Source organism: Alosa alosa, chromosome 8, assembly GCF_017589495.1.
Source record: "Alosa alosa isolate M-15738 ecotype Scorff River chromosome 8, AALO_Geno_1.1, whole genome shotgun sequence".
In the NCBI taxonomy this organism is placed as follows: Eukaryota; Metazoa; Chordata; class Actinopteri; order Clupeiformes; family Clupeidae; genus Alosa; species Alosa alosa.
The window spans coordinates 12,907,997-12,926,592 of NC_063196.1; the positions used below are offsets into that span (position 1 = coordinate 12,907,997).

The 18,596-nt window shown below is 41.6% G+C and overlaps 1 protein-coding gene and 1 long non-coding RNA gene across 6 annotated transcripts; both read left to right on the forward strand.

Moving 5' to 3' along the window:
• The first annotated feature begins 257 nt into the window (after positions 1–257).
• LOC125299316 lies at positions 258–5,877 on the forward strand. Its single transcript, XR_007194352.1, has 6 exons — positions 258–342; positions 1,076–1,205; positions 2,696–2,744; positions 5,189–5,258; positions 5,451–5,561; positions 5,713–5,877. It is a non-coding gene; the product is annotated as an uncharacterized LOC125299316 (long non-coding RNA).
• Positions 5,878–7,542: 1,665 nt separating this feature from the next.
• Positions 7,543–18,489, forward strand: znf395b (zinc finger protein 395b). 5 transcript variants are annotated; one of them, XM_048250551.1, is made up of 11 exons: positions 7,543–7,801; positions 7,918–7,988; positions 9,054–9,275; positions 10,025–10,137; positions 10,803–10,915; positions 13,239–13,444; positions 13,882–13,982; positions 14,218–14,458; positions 16,045–16,134; positions 16,996–17,114; positions 17,389–18,489. In XM_048250551.1, the coding sequence occupies exons 3-11, from the start codon at positions 9,195–9,197 to the stop codon at positions 17,498–17,500; spliced, it is 1,176 nt and encodes a 391-aa protein (XP_048106508.1). In that variant the 5' UTR covers positions 7,543–7,801; positions 7,918–7,988; positions 9,054–9,194; the 3' UTR covers positions 17,501–18,489. The 5 variants fall into 5 exon arrangements, with proteins under 5 accessions (XP_048106508.1, XP_048106511.1, XP_048106509.1 ...); XM_048250554.1 differs by having other exon boundaries at positions 9,096–9,275; XM_048250552.1 differs by lacking the exon at positions 7,918–7,988.
• Positions 18,490–18,596: the final 107 nt, after the last annotated feature.

Below are 18,596 nucleotides of genomic sequence, written 5' to 3' on the forward strand. Positions count from 1 at the left end.
GAACAAGGTTGTTTTTAGCACCTGTAGTACCTGTAGCATAGAACACAGAGAAGGGAACATGCACCACAATTTACGTTTTTTTCTTTGTGAGGCACCATGGACCAAAGAATGCCTCAAATCTCAACTCTGTGTTTGTCAGTGGCAATGGCACCTGGATGTTAGAACATTCTACTATCTTGATCAGGAGCCACATTCACTCGCCTGAGGAACACGTGATTGATTGTGCATACTGATGGGTCTTGGTGTCTCAGTTCACAATCAGAGTGTAGAATGTAGCCACACATCAGACCTATGCGTGTCAGATCTATGTGTGACGACCAGCATCACAACTGCATGGCACAGGTAAGAAACCTTGAAATCATATTGATTACCAATCCCTGTGTTTAGTGCACACACAGAGTGTGAGATATTTACAGTGCTGGGAGCTGCCCAGAAATGGTGTTATGTAACAGCAGTGATTAACAGGAACCTAAACAAGTAAAATTCATGACCTCCATACCTCAGGCATGAACATACACAACATTAAATATACAAGAGTGAAAGATCAAAAATCACCGCACACTGATCACTGTAACTTAATATTTATTGTAGAACGAACAACGCGTTTTGCCTAGCGCTTCATCAGGTTCGCTCAGAGCGAACCTGATGAAGCTTAAACTTAAACGCTGCTTGATCTTTCACTCTTGGATTATACTTACCTGCCTCACCTGCACCTGTTCAACTGAAGGTTTGTGCACAGGGACACCTATGGACTTTGATTAAATATACAACATTTACAGCACTGATCTTGGCTTTTGTGGTGTAACATATGACCATATTTTCTGTTTGTCTGTATCATGTGTCATTCTTTTATCTGTTACATGACTGTTCTGTCTTCAGCACATGACAAACTCTTATGACAACAAAATATTTACCTCTCACATCGAAATACAGGACACTGTTGTTTAAAATCATAATTTGTATCCATGTACAGTATGAGTTGTTTGTTTCCCCTAAAAGGCACCACATAATCACTTCATTATCCTGTGATAATGGCTATCTGTCTCTGATTATTCTGACTGTAATATCACCTCAGATATGGCTCCTGTTGATGACCATATCACAGCATGGGCAGCAGCTTTTACATCACCCCCTGTCCTCTTCTTGTCCGTACTGATTCTGCTCCTATGCATCATTTTACTCTCTCTGTGTTCCTCATGTTATAGGTAAGTCCACCAGAGGCCTTTCTTTCATGTTGAAAATATTATTACCATGACATACCACTGGCCAACATTAACAACCAAAATAATGACTTAGTGATTCTTACCCTGCTTTCTGTAAATAAATGAAAAAGATTATCACAGAGTAATCAGGGAACTGCACACAGGTGAAAACAAACTGGATCGAAATAAAAGCTTAGCACGATGGCAATAACAAAGAACACTGAGAATCGGGTAATAGTGCAAAACTGAGAAGGTCAGATTTCACAAAAAAGGTTAATGCACAAAGTCCTCCTATCAAACCAAGACTTCACAACAAATAGCCAAACAGGAGGGTTTGAATAAGACAATTGAATCAGTTCAACAAGTGAGAGAGATGAAGTTGATGACCATTGATCAGAGTGGTGATGATGAGTTTTGAATGGGTGGAGCGTGATCAGGAGATAATTAGGTTATAACAATAGTGAATATGTGGATGTGTGCAAATACTTAATTTATGAATGCGTCACAACATAAACATCAATCAAGACTAACATGTGGGCTATAATAATCCATTTAGAAATTTGGTGGACTTTGGAGAGAGATTAATGAAATTCTGGTTCCCAAATTTCATTTTCACACAGACATCACACATATACTGCAGGTGTCAATGTCATCCTTCTTGAGTACTGAATATTGTTACCGTCTGTTTGTGTGTCTTGTTTGTCTGGGAACTTAGCTCTTGTTTTTTTGGATTTATTAAAAAAAAAATTCTATTTGTGTTTTTGATTGGTTTTTACTTGTTTGTCTTGATTATTAGTTGCCCCCTTTCCCCTTTGTCCTCAATGTTTTAGTCAATGTGTTGTTACTCGCCTTCCATCTTAAGGACCACATTGGAAACAAGCATTTGGGCTTTATGGTGTGTTTTTATCCTTTTGAACACTTCTTTTTGATTGTTGTTCAATAAAATGATCAATTCAATTCCTCCATCAGAATTAGCTCTGATGGTGTACATTCCACCATGGTTATTTCCCTTTTTCTGAAGAACTAAGATAATACATTTTGAGCTCATAATTTTAGGACTTGTATTCCCTTGGAATGTGACCTAACATGACCTTGATGTTAGGATGGCTCAGGTGTAAAATTGATGAAAGCATTGTTGAATTGGCACATAAAACCTTGATAAAAATGTTCGGATGAGTGTTTGACTTTACATGAGAGCAGCACCAAAGGCATATGTTTAGAGAGCTCTGTTTTCTTTGTCATGAGAAGGCTGCAAGACTGGTTTGGTTGCTCAGTGGAATGGGGATAGGTTCATCTTAGGTATGCCATGACAACCAACACAGTCTATGACAAAACAAAGCAACACAGAAAACAAAACAAATAAACAAATACATCACAGATAAATAATAAACAATATAATGGTGTCAATAATATTTAAACATTTTTATGTAAAACAATTTGTCAATAAAATGTACACATTTGTATAGATCTTTCTTTCTTTCTTTCTTTTATAGTCACACAACGGCAGCAGGAGGTCAACCATGTTCATCCCTAAAACAAAAGGTGCAAGTTCAAATATTGTAACATATTAAAGCAATGTTGTCAGCACAGCCAGCAGGGGGAGCAATTACTACACTAGTTCCAGAGAGTTCCCAGCTCTCTTACAAAGAGCTTCCCCAGTCAGCAAAATAACCATCTGCCTCAGCATACTCCAAATCAAATGTAGGCCTAGTCAAACTTAGTATTATTCATTTAGCAGTTTCACTTCCATTTATTTACAATAATTAGGAAATTAATGAAATTACATAAATTTGAAAATCTAAAATTATCTATGACAATCTCTGTCACTGGATCATAAAATACAGATAGTCTCTAGATCTATATTTGTACCTTCTCATGATGGTTTGCAATGTTAACTTTTTAACTCTCCATCATGAGACTGCCATAACCACAATATATAATATAATAATAACATATGCCAAACCATGTCATGTCAGTCAGTGTCTAGTTAGTCATAATTATCAGTCATTGTTTCTTTCAACACATTTGCTACTATGACAGTTTATATATTACATACATATATATATATATATATATGTATGTAATATATAAACTATATATATATATATATATATATATATATATATATATATATATATATCACTCATGACTTGTTTGACAAGGTCATGAAGGGTTGAAGTGATTTCATTCTATTCTCATTTGTTCTGTTCTTGTCTGTCTGTTTCTGTCGTGAAATGCATTCCCACCTAGACAAGGGGAAAAGTGCTGTGAGAATCATGTTCTTTGATTTCTCAAGTGCTTTTAACACCATCCAGCCCTTCAGATTGGGAGACAAGCTCTTGCAGATGGGTGTGGACGCTCACCTGGTAACCTGGATTACAGATTACCTGACCCGAGGCGACCACAGTTCGATCAGACTGAAGAACTGTCTCTCTGACACTGTGATCTGCAGCACCGGAGCGCCACAGGGAACTGTGCTCTCTCCAGTCCTGTTCACCCTGTACACATCTGACTTCTGCTACAACACCGAGTCATGCCACATGCGGAAGTTTTCTGATGATACTGCAAATGTGGGGTGTATCAGGAACGGGCAGGAGGAGGAGTACAGGAGCCTGGTGGAGGACTTTGTGCAATGGTGCAAACTCAATCATCTTCAACTTAACACTTCAAAGACCAAGGAGATGGTGGTGGATTTCCGCAGGTCTAAGCCCACTCTGCTACCAGTCCACATTGATGGGGTCAATGTGGAGGTGGTTAGCACCTACAAGTATCTGGGTCTCCACCTGGACAATAAACTGGACTGGTCAGCCAACACTGATGCACTCTACAAGAAAGGGCAGAGCAGGCTGTACTTCCTGAGGAGGCTGCAGTCCTTCAATGTGTGCAGTAAGCTCCTTAGGATGTTCTACCAGTCTGTTGTTGCCAGCGTCCTCTTCTATGCAGTAGTATGTTGGGGAGGAAGCACAAGGAAGAAGGATGCAGGGCGAATTGACAGGCTGGTAAGTAAAGCTGGCTCTGTAGTGGGAGCTGAACTGGAGTGCATCACTTCATTATCTGACAAAAGGACCCTGAACAAACTGATCAACATCTTGGACAATGAGTGTCACCCACTCCACCGCACTATTGTTAAGCAGAAGAGCCTGATCAGCTGGAGACTTCGCTCACTGCCTTGCACAACTGACAGACTGAGAAAGTACTGTCTGTCCACTAGCCACTTTTACCACTGTCTTTATGCCTCACTGTTTGCGTTAGCACATATGCATAGCCCCCCTCCATGCCACAGCCGAACTGTGGCCACACTTATACATTTTCTTTAAATAGTTAAATATATAGATATTTACACTGTTGGACTTACTTATTTGCACTATCACCATTGCACTACCACCATGACACTCATTCACACAGAGCACCTTAGAGCACCTTACCATACCTTACTATGCACAGAGAATCACAGGCTCAGTCCCTGCCTCAGTCATTGCAAAAAGCCTCTGATTGATTAATCACCACTATGTGGATACTGTTTTAGAATTGATTTAGATTAAGTGTTAGTTAGTATAATTTGTATTTTAGTATATTTAGCATATTCTTTATCTTCTACTGTCCTTATTGTGTTTTAGTTGTGTTTTTACTCTTTCTGCTGTTAAAGAATGTGTTTGTGTTGTCTGTATGCTGCTGAGACCTTGAATTTCCCCTGGGGATCAATAAAGTATCTATCTATCTATCTATCTATGCTTTCTTAAATCAGTATGACCACCTGAGGTATTAAATTGCTCATTAATTGCAGGATGTTGCTGACTGTTTCTGACATCAGCATTCAGACTTTAGAGGATTTTAGGAAAAACACATTAAACTCTTGAAAGGAATTTGCTACATTTTAGTCATCTTTATGATGGACACAGGGTGTCAGATCATAGACATGACACATATTGAGTCAGGACAATGAAACCAAATATTAAATGCAGGCTAATCAAACTGTTCTATTTCAGGTCTCAACACAGCAGGTGGGTGGACCGCTGGAGCTAAATGCATCCCATCTCTCAATTTCAGATGACAATTGTGAGTAAACCATTACAATTGGTTGATGCTGTAATTTACTTGGAATGCTGCAGGACTTTTTAGTATTATATTTCAGGCTTCAATCTGCCTTTGAAACGTGATGTCTGTAAAAAAATGCAATAGACCCTAAAGTATCTGGAAGAAACTTGTATGGTTATTGCATTATGACAAATGATTCTTTTTTTCACTAAGGTTTCAGTGTTAAGAAATACAACTGGGAAGCACAAAGAAGACCCAACCCTCCCATGAGAAGTCTAACTATGGTTCATAATCAGCAGACCAAAACCTCCGCACATAATCGAGGTGGGGGCAGGATTTGTAAAATGTTATGTAGTTTTTGAAAACTTGTTATATTAAATCAATATTGTACGTCGATTATTTCTTTACCTTCACTTACCATAACCCATCATTAACTCTTTAAACTCATTAAATCTTTACTTCTGTATGTCCTCAGGCCTATCTCATGGCTATTTTAGCGGGACATGGGCTACCCCCGAATATGACAGGTTTGCCCAGAATTTGGAACATCTGCACAACCAAACCAGAATAGCCTCTGTCTCACACCCTGCATTTCTTAACCAAGCAGGACGCTCCATGCATGGTTTTGAGGGCACCGGTAACATGGTTTATAATAGCACAGAACATGAGACCGATGCCATTCACACCCATTCTGCACACCACATATACTCAGAGCCGGGACTAGAGGATGATGAAGAGGATCATCTTTATGCGTTCATCAGGGAGCCAAATACCTTAGATTCCTCACTCCCAAATTCCTATCAGGAGACTCATGATGAGGCCTTTGAAACGGACCAGGATGATGATGATATGGAGCATCCGTATGAGTGTATCAAGGGAACAAATGTCACTGATTCCCAGCGTCCTCAATCCCGTGCACAGGCTGAGCAATCAGAGCCAGCGGAGCATCCATACCAGACAGTCCGCGAGCTGTTCCAAGCTGTTGGCACAGCTGAGGCTGCCGTCGCCCAATCAGGGCCGTCGGTTCAGGTCCCACCCACTCTGTCTGACAAGAGAGAACCAAGTTTGACTGACACAGGGACGACTGCTGAGTATGCAGCCATTAACTGGAGAAACAAGAGCCGATACAGGACGGAGATCCCTCTCCCCTCCAGCTCAGACTCTGCCCCGGAGGAAAGAGAGGAGGACAAGGACGTGATCTCAGAACTTGGCCCTCCGATCCCTGAGAAACACTTTATTGCGTAAACTGTCCTGAACTTTCTACTTAGCACTATGGGTATAGTTTCTGAGACACCTGCCTAAACAAGGTTTTTTTAGGGCCGTGTCGCTATGGCGTTTGCTAAAACAGCCGTTTTACCAGTATTCTTACCAATTAAACCAAAGCATCTGTAGGCCTACTGTTTCTGATGGGTGTTTCTTATTCTAGTGGTTTATACACTGCGCAACACTTGACAAAAACCTAGTCCAGTGCTAAAAAGATGGTGTGTTTCACTGCGTCTGACATGTGTGTCTGTCATGTATAAACGATCTCAATGACTCTTTGTGTCTGCTTTGAAATTGACAGTAAAGATAAGCTGAAACAGATATATAAACGTTTGATCCCACATCCTCTGCGCATGTGATATACTGTCATAACAAAAGACAACACAATTTCACTCATCACGTAAATTAAGTCCCTCAGATCTGCACCATTGTTGTCCGGACAATCTAGGCTGTTGCCAGACAGAATAGGTCATGTGACCCAAGTTGCAGGGAAATGTTCAAACAGCATTGGCGTTTCTTTCCGCGACGCTCGCCGTGATTAAAATCCTCAATGCTGGCTTGTGTCGGAGCGGCTCCACAGTCGACAGAGGGGAATTATAATCCCCTGACATTACATGACTAACATTTCTTTTTATAAATCTGTTGGCAAACAAACACGGCGCTGCGAAATTAAGTCCGCCCCTCTATATTTGGAGTTGTGGGCACTATCTAGGTGAAAGGTGACTGCCTAGCGTAGCAGCAGCTGAGGAAATTCCTGACTTGGGAAGAGGACTTAGTGAACTGCAATGAAATACACGCTGCAGAATTATCCACAACATATACAATATTTGCATATATATTATCATTTCCTGCAATCTGCATATATATCGGTGCTTTCATGTATCCAATTCACGTTTGCGCATTATTCAGTTCAGCGTTAACGGGAGCGCAAGAAATACTAGAGATGCCAAATAGCCATTTGTTTTGTTTGCAACCTTGTTTACAATGTTAGGGGTAATGTCAAATATTCTACAATGGCTCACAATAGGCCACAGTAGACTCTCGGGTCTTTCCTAGAATAAGTATAGCCTACAGTAGCAATTCATACCCGAATCATCCTTTGTGCGGGTTACGCATTAAGTCAAAGTCGGAGTGATCGCCAGTAGGCTATCACAGAACCCAGCTGTCATTTGACATAGTCTGTGCATACGACTGCACGTAGCTTACGCACAGACCAGCCCCCCTTTTCACTAGCGGCACGGCACCTCGGCTGGAGACACTGACAGCGGCATCTACTGCTCCTCCGGCGGAATCAACGAAAGGTATTTTGACATTAAAACGATTATTATAAGCCTCTCTATTGTTTGTTCAAATTTAATAATTACAAACACGTGTAGACCATTGTGCTTCAGTCAATTATCTTGTTTTTGCATGTCAGACTGACGTTTGCGGAGGCAGAAAATAGCTTAATCCTGTTGGGATGCCGGCTTCAGTGGTTTTCTTTGAAAAGTATGTGTGCAAATTATGTTTCTTGGTTGTATTTGTACACGTTCTTGTGCAATGGTTGGTTTGAACGGAAATATTGAATTTGGGTTGAATTCTTGTGAAGTCTGACATTAGAGTTTTTAATGCAAATGCAATCGGTTGTGTAGTAGCCTATACATGTACATCAACATAGGTTCAGCAGAAACTCGTGTCCGAACACGTTGCCTGGGAAAGGCGTGTCAGCTTGACACTCGATTTCAGCCAATCAGAGCACTGACCCGCCCACGGTGGGTAGGTTGTTTACTACTTAGTGTAAACGCCCATTGAAATCGACTCAGCGAAATGAAGGATTTACCGTGTCGGCGGTAGTTCAGATGTTTTGGCTACTGATGTTTCTGAATCAATTGCATTATCTATACCCAAATGTTCTTACACTGTATATTCGCCTCACGTTTTGTAAGCCTATCGAGATACCCGTATTATTAGGGGTTGCAGGTAAAATCATTCCCTCAAAAGGGGACTTGAAATATGAAACCGTTCAGCGCTGCATGGCATGGCGGCTTTCAGACTTCTTTACTGCCATCACACAGCACGCACATCACACAACTGCTCCAATGTTTGCGCTAATCGAACCTCACAAGGCGACATTGTTACATTTTGGACAACAAAGACAAGTTCTAATGTTTTTCTATCTCCCCCCCCCCCCCCTAAATGTTCCATTTATCTGAGGGGTTGCTGTAGGCTGCTCATAGGGGGTGTGTCACTTAATCCCACCCCCATCCCCTCTTTAAAAAAAAGAAAACGGGCATAAGAAAGAGGCAAATGCATGACGTAAGGGTAGTTATGTTTACTGTAATTAAAACAATTGGTCTTTAAGAGGCCCTACATTTGTAAATTGTATTCAGATTTTCAGATAATTTGAGACCTAATAATGCATAAGTATTGAAATCACTTTGTTGGTTCACAATCTTTATCTTTGAACTATGTAAATGTAACGAATGAGCACTGGTCTTGCACCTTAGGGGTGATATGATTATCTCTTATCTGGGTAAAAAGTAAATCACTTCTTCACCTGTTCTCACGTATTAGAAAGGCTGCTTACCTGGAGTGCTCTTCCATTGCATTACCCAGCTTTGCTGCGTAGCGGAGAGGACAGGAGAAGAGAGGAGTGAGCCCAACGCCTCACGGTGAACAGGCAAACCGACAGGGACCAGAGTTGACAGGCCGAACATGGCAGCTGTGGAGCCCAGAGGCAGGCCAAGCCCGGCGGACACCCGGCCAGCCAGAGGGCCTGGGGACGAGGAGGGGCTGGTGAGTGACTGCCCACCCGCCCGCTCGGGTCTTGTTGTTTACTCACCCTCTCTGTTGCAAGGAGTGGTCCACGCATGGGTCAACGCTCTCTCCGAGAGAAGGTTATGATACAGACAGACAGACCAGTGAATATGGGGTAACATTCGAGACAGACCAGTCAGTGAAATATTGAATGGATTTTCTTAATCATTGAGTAAAACTTTAATCATTAATTAAACAAGGCCTTCTCAAAATTAGCACATTCATTATCGGAAATGGTTGAACAGTTATACATATTTTTTTCTCCATTGGTGAGTTGCATTTGAATTTATTTCGGTTTATTCAGTGAAGACAAATGCCTACAGGATTACTATCTGACTATGCTTTGGTATGGGTGTGTCTAAATATGTTTTTGGTCTATGCTGTGATATGCCAGATAATCATTATGTAGATAATCACCTAGATCATGATTATGTCTAGCTCCAGACTAAATACATTCTTAATAGAGGACCCCAATACTATCAGACTTAATCCCTGTTTGGCCAGCAGTCTGTCCCGTTAGGATATAGTCAACACAGACAAAGAATAAAAGACTGTCAAACTCTACAGCCACAATACACCTCAGTAAATACACACACACACACACATACACGTACACACACACACACACACACACACACACACACACACACACACACCACACACACACACACACACATACTCTGTGTTCTCTCGTAATTTGTTCACATACTTCTCTCTTCCTTTGGCAGATCTACATGCAGTGCTGTGGCCAGGAGGACGTGGAGGTGCGAGAGAGCCAGAGCCAGGTGTCTGCTTACCTGCCCGCAGCCACACCCCTCACCTGCACAGGCTCTTCCAACAGGTAGGGGAAAGTAACACTCCCTCTCACACTCTCTACTACACCTTACGTGTCCTAACTGCATGCAATGCAAACGATCGTTAACAACAAAATCAGTTACATTCCTTTGTTTTCAACTGGAATGTCCCAACTGGACGTGACGCGACATTTTAAGCAGAACTTTTGTCGGACGCCTCGTTTCTATTTTATTTCTGTTACTCGTGTTCTACTGTTTTGAACAAGTAATATGACACAATAGAACAGCATCATTTATTATGTTAGAAAAAGCTGTTACATTTACATTTAGTCATATATAGCTGACACTTTTATCCAAACAGATGACATACAGGTGAATACAGATGTACTTTTAACCTATCGTTCTTCACACTGTGTTTTTTTCACTGACTGGACATCTCTAGCCAGTGTGTTGACTGTGTTGGTTGTTGATTTAAGTATATACTTATAAAAAGGGATTGTAAATTTGTGTCTGAAACAAATAATGCACTAGATGGTTCAGAGACAAGCAGCTGTCTTTACTTGAAGCTTAGTAGTTTAACTGTATGGGTCTCGTCTTTTTTCCCTTCTTTCTATGTTCTTTCTTTCTTTTTTCATTCTTCTATCTGCCTTTCTTTCTTTCTTCCTTTTTTCTGCCGTTCTTTCTCTCTCTCTTCTGTCTCTTTGTCTCTCAGTTTCCGAAGTCCAGAATCGGTGGAGATGGATGAGATCATGGCTGCAATGGTGCTCACAACTCTGTCCTGCAGTCCTATGGTGCACAGTCCCCCCCAGAAGGACCTACTTCCAGGTGAGCTCATCTCCCCACCGCTTTCTGCTATCTCTATGGCAATTTTTACTGTCATATATCAGTGTTCTTTGACCCAATGCAAACAAGTGAACCTATTTTGCCATTTAATGCACTACTTGAGAACAAAACAATATTCATGTTTCAAGGAAATGTTATGGACATTCTGTCTCATATCATCATCATCATCATCATTATCATTATCATCAATGTACCAGTGTATGACTAACATGATATGGAGCATTTAAGGCAATAAAAAGTTTTACTTTCCATAGTTAAATGGCATACCTTCCCTTTAGCGTTTTCCCACAAAGCTATTTGAACAGAACAGCTTTCATAACTGCCGTATCGGCTCGATGTCGGCTCGATCTCTCTGTTTGGTTGCATGTTCTCTCAACCCCATTCTAGGGGCTTTATTGTTTGTTCCATCTACTGAAAGACTTATATTGACATGAGCAGAAGAAATAACAAAGTTATTTAAAATGATTTATGTATTCCTCATATTGGCATTTGTAAACATAGCCTCAAATGGGCCTTGAAAAACTAGAATGTTTGGCATCACATGCTAAAGGGGGAAGATAGTTTAAAAAAACTGACATACAGTAGACCCACTCATGTTCTTATTTATGGCCACAAGGCCTAACATGATAAAAAGATCTTTATTTCCAGACACAGTATTAATCAACATTGTGCTACAGATTGTATGCAATTCTGAAGTGATGAGTTTTTGCATGATTTGAATATGGAGAGGTTGATGCAGTCTTGAATGGGTTTTGAGAGGGAGTTCCAAAGGGAAGGGGCGGTAATGGAGAAAGCTCTGTCACCCCAAGTCTGGTGTTTGGTCCTGAGGGATATGGATATGGAGTTTGGCATCAGAGGACCAGAGGCTGGGGCAGGTAGTGTGATGGTCGGGCAGGTCAGTGAGGGGCCAGTAGGGGGCCTACCTGTTGTTGGTTTGTGAGAGATGACCTTAGCCAGGAGAGGGGCAGTTCCAGTGATATTGAGGGAGGATTCTAGCCTGAGGGAGGATTCTAGCCTCAATTCTAGTCAGAATATGAGTCTGATACTGCTCCATTGGGATGTAATTATGGGGCGTGTTTCAACCGATACAGGGGCGGAATGCCTCTGCACTCAATTGGATAGACCTAACCAATCAGAGCAACAAAATAGCTTACCGTGTGAGGTGTAGGAAAAAACACCTTAACCATCCTTCTTCTCCACAAATGCCTTAACATTGTTTTTTGGTCTTTTGTAAAAGTTAGTGCCGTCAATAACTCCTAGCCTACAACACTCATTAGCGAAATCTAAGAGATACGTAGTAGGGTAGGCTAGGAAAAAAAACTGATAGCCTACATCCCCACCATTTTTAAATAATTCAGTTGAACACTGATATGCTACAGACATGTTGGAAAGGCTGTCGCAAATCCCTCAAACAGGTGGTCAATCAGAGATTTCAAACGAACGAGGGAACATGTCGCAATGCAACAGTGCTGTTTTGCCTTGATGAAAGTGAAACCACGAGTTTTCCCACATCTCAACTTTGGCCAAAGTTTTCAGAAATAATCGTTGTCAGTGATAAAACCTCATTAAATAATATGCATTTTCCATATGGGGTCTTAAAATCCATGTATCCTTCTAGCCACAGCCTTTTTGTTTCAAATATAAGCCTAATCTAAGCGTGCTCAGATGATGTGACAGACCAGGTGCTGTTGCTCATCTGTCCATCATCGTGAAGCCCGATTTGATTGGTCCGCCTGATCTAAGGAGATCATACTTACTCCACAATGGAGCAATGCCAGACCGAACTTGAGGTCGGGACTAAGTTCGGAATGGCACCCAGGCTAGGAGGATTCTAGGAGAGAGAGAAGAATGGTGTGGTTGATGGTGTCGAAAACTGCAGAGAGGTCAAGAAGGATGAGGATACTATGGTGGCCAGGAGAGAAGGAGGTCATTGGTGACTGACTCAGCATTGTGCTGAGGGCAGAAACCAGATAGGAATGGTTTGAACAAGTAATTGGAGGTTAGGTGAACTTCAAGTTGGGAAGCAATGGCATGTTCCATCATCTTTGTCAGAATGGGGAGGTTGGAGGTGGGGCGGAAAATGGCATCATACTTGTGGCAACTGGATCAAGTTTAGGTTTTGGGAAGGATAGGGATGACAGCAGCCAGTTTGAATGTTTGGTGACAGAGCCAGTTTTACGGTTTCTGTCATGAATGTACAGATAGCTTCTTCTTCTTCTTCTTCTTCTTCTTCTTCTTCTTCTTCTTCTTTCTGCTTTGTTCTATAAGCTTGTTGCTAATCTAACCACTGAGCCACCTTTTGCAGCGTCCTCATTATCAGGTGACATGGAATGTGGCGGGGGAGAGCTCTCGGACAGCGGCAGCAGTGGTTACTGGAGTTGGGACCATGGCAGCGTGAGTCCTGCCCCTTCCCTGTCCGTCACAGAGATGGATGGCAGCTTGGGTCAGGCCCCTGATGAAGGCCTTCACATGGAGATGGATTCTGGAGGGAGCGAAGCCCGGAGGTATAAGGTGAGGAATGTGGCCACCTTCTGTTTTGTGAGCTGGTGTAGCTGAGATAGTCGAGAAAGGTGCTAACAATGTTATGGTTATGGATTTCATTCTAAGGGACATATGCTAATTGAATCCTAATTGAATGGAAGAAAAACTGGTGGATAAAAGCATTTGCTAATTGAATCAATGAAAATGTAATCAGTTTTCGTGTTGCACAGTATGGTGATTATTCAATTGAGAATTGATTTGATCGGCCTGAATGGATGCATTTACCAGGATAGAATTGGACTTACTTCCAGTTACTGGATTCAAATCCTTAAAATCCAAATCATCTTTATGAACCACCACATTTAAGAGTCAAATCTTTATAGATCAGATCATATCTGCCTATGGATGTTGGCACACAAGCGAAGAGACAGCCACTAACCCTCTCTTCTGGTGGGATGGGGACGCAGGGCTCTGGCAAGGGGGCTTACAGGTGTCTGTGGCCTGGCTGTGGAAAGGTGCTCAACTCCAGAGTGGGCATGAAGAGACACATCCAGCTGCACCATCTGGGGTGAGTGTCATGACAGTGTCATTTCACAGTGTAATCAGCGATGACATTAGAAAACAAGTCTATTGTTATTATTATCATTATTATTATTACTGATGAAATATTGTTATTGTTGTTCTTGGTGTTGTTATTGATGCTGCTGTTTTTGTTATGTGTAAATGAAATGCATGTACACTGATGACAAGGAATACACATGGTTGTTTGTCCTCACCTGTCTGCCTCCTGTCTCCTGTCTCAGAGTGGGATCGGAGCACTCCCAGCAGGAAGAGGACTTCTACTACACAGAGGTCTCCTCAGAAGAGGAGCCTGCCCCTCCGTCGCCGGCACCCACCATGTCCAGCAGCCCCTGGGCCTCCTGTGGCTCTTCGTCGGGCGCCAGCACACCGGGGCCCCAGGCTTCAGCTTCGGCCTACTCCAGCCCCCTCAGTCAGTCGGCACCCAGTAGTGTGTGGCAGATTCACACGGAGCATCTCTACCAGGTGGGCTCTCATCTCGCCTCTGCCCAAACACTCTGAGTGCTTCCATTTCTCCATGGCTAGTCAGCCAAACTCGGGTGTGAATGTTGTCTGTAATCTATTATGCTACATTAACCTTTCTTGTATTATTGAATTTAATCATAAGCTATGATCATTTTTATGGATATTTGAGAGAATTATAATTAACAAAATTTCATGGGTAGCTAGATATAATACCTAGTGTCTTATGATCGGCTGAAAAGGAGTTTTAGGTTCGTTTTTACTGTTTGTAATCAAGAAGAGAACACTAAATAGTATTTTCTAGTGAACTCTTGTTACAGTGAAGTGTTGTGGAAAACTGCATGAACACTTTATCCATAATTCATGACATACTCATTGAAGTGAGACCTAAACTGAACTCTTCTGAATTGGGCAGGCTCCCCATAACAAGCTAACTTTGGCTTCACCAAAGACTTATTTTTTAGGCCTTTTTGATTAAATATATTTATTTATTAGACAGTTACCTTTTTTGTATAAATGTATAAATAAAATATCAGATACCATATTTTTAAGTGTATCAAAAAAAATTACAAAGTACTATAGTACTATAAACTACAGTAGCCACACCATGTATCAAAATAAAATATTGTATTTTTGAATTTTGAAAATAAAAATAAAAACTAAAAATACTCTTTAAAGGGAGCATGAAATCACTTTGTAAACCTTCCATATTTAATTTCCTTGTCTATTTAATCTATTCCTTCATCAGTACACTGACTCTGTTGATTGGACAGTGTTTGAGAGCAATAGCTTTTTTCTGCCTACGAGACATGCCATGAACTTACAGTCAACAGATCAACTATGCTGACCTTTCTGCTACATGTCATAGCCTAAATACTGTATCACAGATGCACTCAAAAAGTCACAACTGAACTTGTCAAGTGGTAAAAAGTGGAGACAAGTCCCTGACATTGTCAATGCATGCTTAGATTGCTCGATATTGCAATGTGTAATACTATTGATCAGGAAGGATCATGACCCTTTTAGTTGGTTTTTAACAAACTGGGTACTGTTTAAGCACTAAATGGTATTATATTGATGCCAAGAGGGATACCTATGAATTTTTCATCATGTTGCTTTTGGTGATACATGGGGCAACTTTTTGAGCAAGATTGCAGGGCAACCATATAACCGGTTCCATGTGTTTCGATTGGATAGTTAAAGTTCTCACGAAACTGATGATTAAAGTTCTCAAGAAACTGGGTGTGAGAGGGAGTGTATTTTGTGTGTGTGTGTGTGTGTGTGTGTGTGTGTGTGTGAGCAACATACACTTTAATCATCTTTCACTGGATTCTTTTCCTGTATCTGAAATATCACAACAAGTGTGGGCAAATTAAATCAGCAGCACTAGTCAGAGGCTTCATTCATTGTTTTTGCACTTTTATGATGTCATCACATCATCAAAACTATTGGTTTTACCAGAAATATTTGACAGTATTTTTAATCTACAAAAATACACACCTATAAAGTATTTTAATACAAAATACAAAGCCAATTTCTTCAGCACAGAACTAACGTCACTAACCATAAGTCCTTGCCCTCCCCCCTAGGCCTGCGCACCCATCCAGGTGACTGTGTCCTCGGGATCCCCCTCCTCATGTTGTTGGACCCCCTCGAGTGAAGCCCAGCACAAACCCCAGGTGGGCCTCTTAGTCGCTCCACCGCCACCTTTGGGCTGCTGCTACATGAAAGTCCAGGCGTGGCAGGATGAAAGCGGCCTTCCCTGGTGTGATGGAGTGCCCGTGTGTGTGTGTGTGTGTGTGTGTGTGTGTGTGTGTGTGTGTGTGTGTGTGTGTGTGTGCGTGTGTGTGTGTGTGTGTTTGTGTGTGTGTGTGTGTTGCCAGTGGCATTTGAAACCCATTTCTGCTCTCCTCTGTCTTGTGTTTTTGACATTCAGAGAGGCATGCGCTTTTTGCTGTTTACTTACATTACATGGGTTGCATACTGGGTTTGAAGCATTTGAGCAAAATCTGCTGTCTATTTAAAGGGACACCAGGCAAGCCTGATGCTTTTTCTCTACGAAACTCCCTCTGGCTCGGTCTGAAGCTCTTTTTCCTTTCTTTTTCGTCTTCCGTCAAGTGTTTTTTAAGCTGCTTCTTCGCCCGGCTCTGCCATTATACACACGTTTGCAACAATCTCTAGCGTTTAGTTAGCCTGCCTCTGTGCTGTAAACTGATCCTGCTTGGGGTCGGCGGGTAGGATACACCGAACTTGCAAGTGGGATATTCTTCCTACAGGCAGTAGGGGCGGGCGAGAGAGCCTTCATTCGCCCCGTAATGAGTCATTTAACCATATACCGACTTACGAAGATGATTAATTAACACGAAAACGTTGCCTGGTGTCCCTTTAAATCGTCAAAAAGGAATTTGTGTCGCCTGTGAGATACTACTCAGGTTGTTTGTGTCAGTGTGTGTGTGTGGGAGGGAAATGAGTGAGGGAACTGAAGGGAATAAATAAGTCAATTAGAAGGAGGATTTTTAACTCGTGTCTCTGTCTCTTAGGTGTTGGCGTCTCGCAGTCGGTCGGTCAGCGTTGGAGAGCAGTGGCTGCAGAGAAACAGCGCCCCCACCAGGTCACATACCATCAGCGCATCACCCTCACGCAACCATTGCACTTTCAGGTGAGCTGGGGCTCCTCATCTTCATCATCATCATTTTCTCCTAGTCTTCATCGTCTCTGCTCAATACTTCTTCCTTCTACCTTTCTACTCTTCCTCTGCCTATCCTTTCTCTTTTGCTCAACCTCTGTATCTTTCTTCTTCATATATACTACAGATATATTCATATCTGCACATTTATCTTTAAGCATGGTGTGAGGCAGTAGTGCACTACATCAGATGATGATGTTCCACATCCCACTGAGTTTTGTTTTTTGTGTCATGTGACCATTGACAGGAAGGGGCGGGGCGAGGCCAAGAAGTGCCGCAAGGTCTACGGGGTGGAGAGACGGGACCAGTGGTGCACAGCCTGCCGCTGGAAGAAAGCCTGCCAGCGCTTCCCTGACTAAAGCACTTACACAGACTAAAAAGAGATTTTCAGAGAGAAAGGAAGACATGGAAATGAAAGAGAATGAGAGAGAGAAAGAGAGAGAGAGAGCGTGAAAAAGCACGGAAGAGAGACTCACGATGCATTATAGCACTATAGAGGACACAGGATCAGCCTCCTTCCACTTTTGTACTTGTAATTCTTTATTTTTTTGTGGTGGTGTTCTTTTTCCTACAAGAGCTATAAGATGTTTTGTTTTTGTTGTTCTTGATCCCCACCTTTCTGGGTCTTTTGTACATGCCCTTTGCTGGAGAGCCGGTGCTAGGAGACACTTGGTGTGGTAGGCTCTCCTGAAAACCTTCCTCATCCCCCTTCACCCCTCGCTCAGAGGGCTATGTAGGTCCTTTGCACAAAGAATTTCAGTGTCAATCTCCTCACCCGGTTAAGAAGAAGAAGAAGAAGAAACAAGTGTTGTCGTTTTACCAGAACCCCTTCAGATTCTTAATCAGAGTTATGGTGTTACTTTAGTATCGGTAGCTATACATTATATATCTATCTATATATATATATATTGTGTACAGTGCTTTTCATTTGAACCCTTTTCTTATGTTTATTTTTTTATCATTTAACATTGTATTTTGTGTATTGTCATTGTATGATTTCATTGTTGGACTACCGTTTTGTTTTGTTCTTCTTTTGTTTAAGCGTTTCTATGATGGTTGTGTTCAAAGTTTAGCTAATAATGGCTTTTTGCCAGCTTAGTTCTTCCCATTCTAAATCTTCCACAGAAAAGTGTTAGTCTTATTTGTATACTGGACCATTACTCCCTGGGAACAGAGGTGACGAAAGGATCTGAAGTTGTAAACGATCGCTTTTCAGTGTTTAAAAGAAGGGCGATTTTTCGAGCATGCCGGAGAAAGAGAGAGAGGTGAACGAGTAAGAAAGGAGATGACATGCTTATCGTCTGTGCATGACAATCCACCAGAGAAATAGTAAACTATTTTATTGTTATTTCTTGTGCACTTCTTTTTGTTTTTTTGTCTTTTTGCTATGTACAAGTTTCAAAATGACCAAAAAAGAAATATTACATTAGAAACAAAATAAAAAGGTATGTGTAT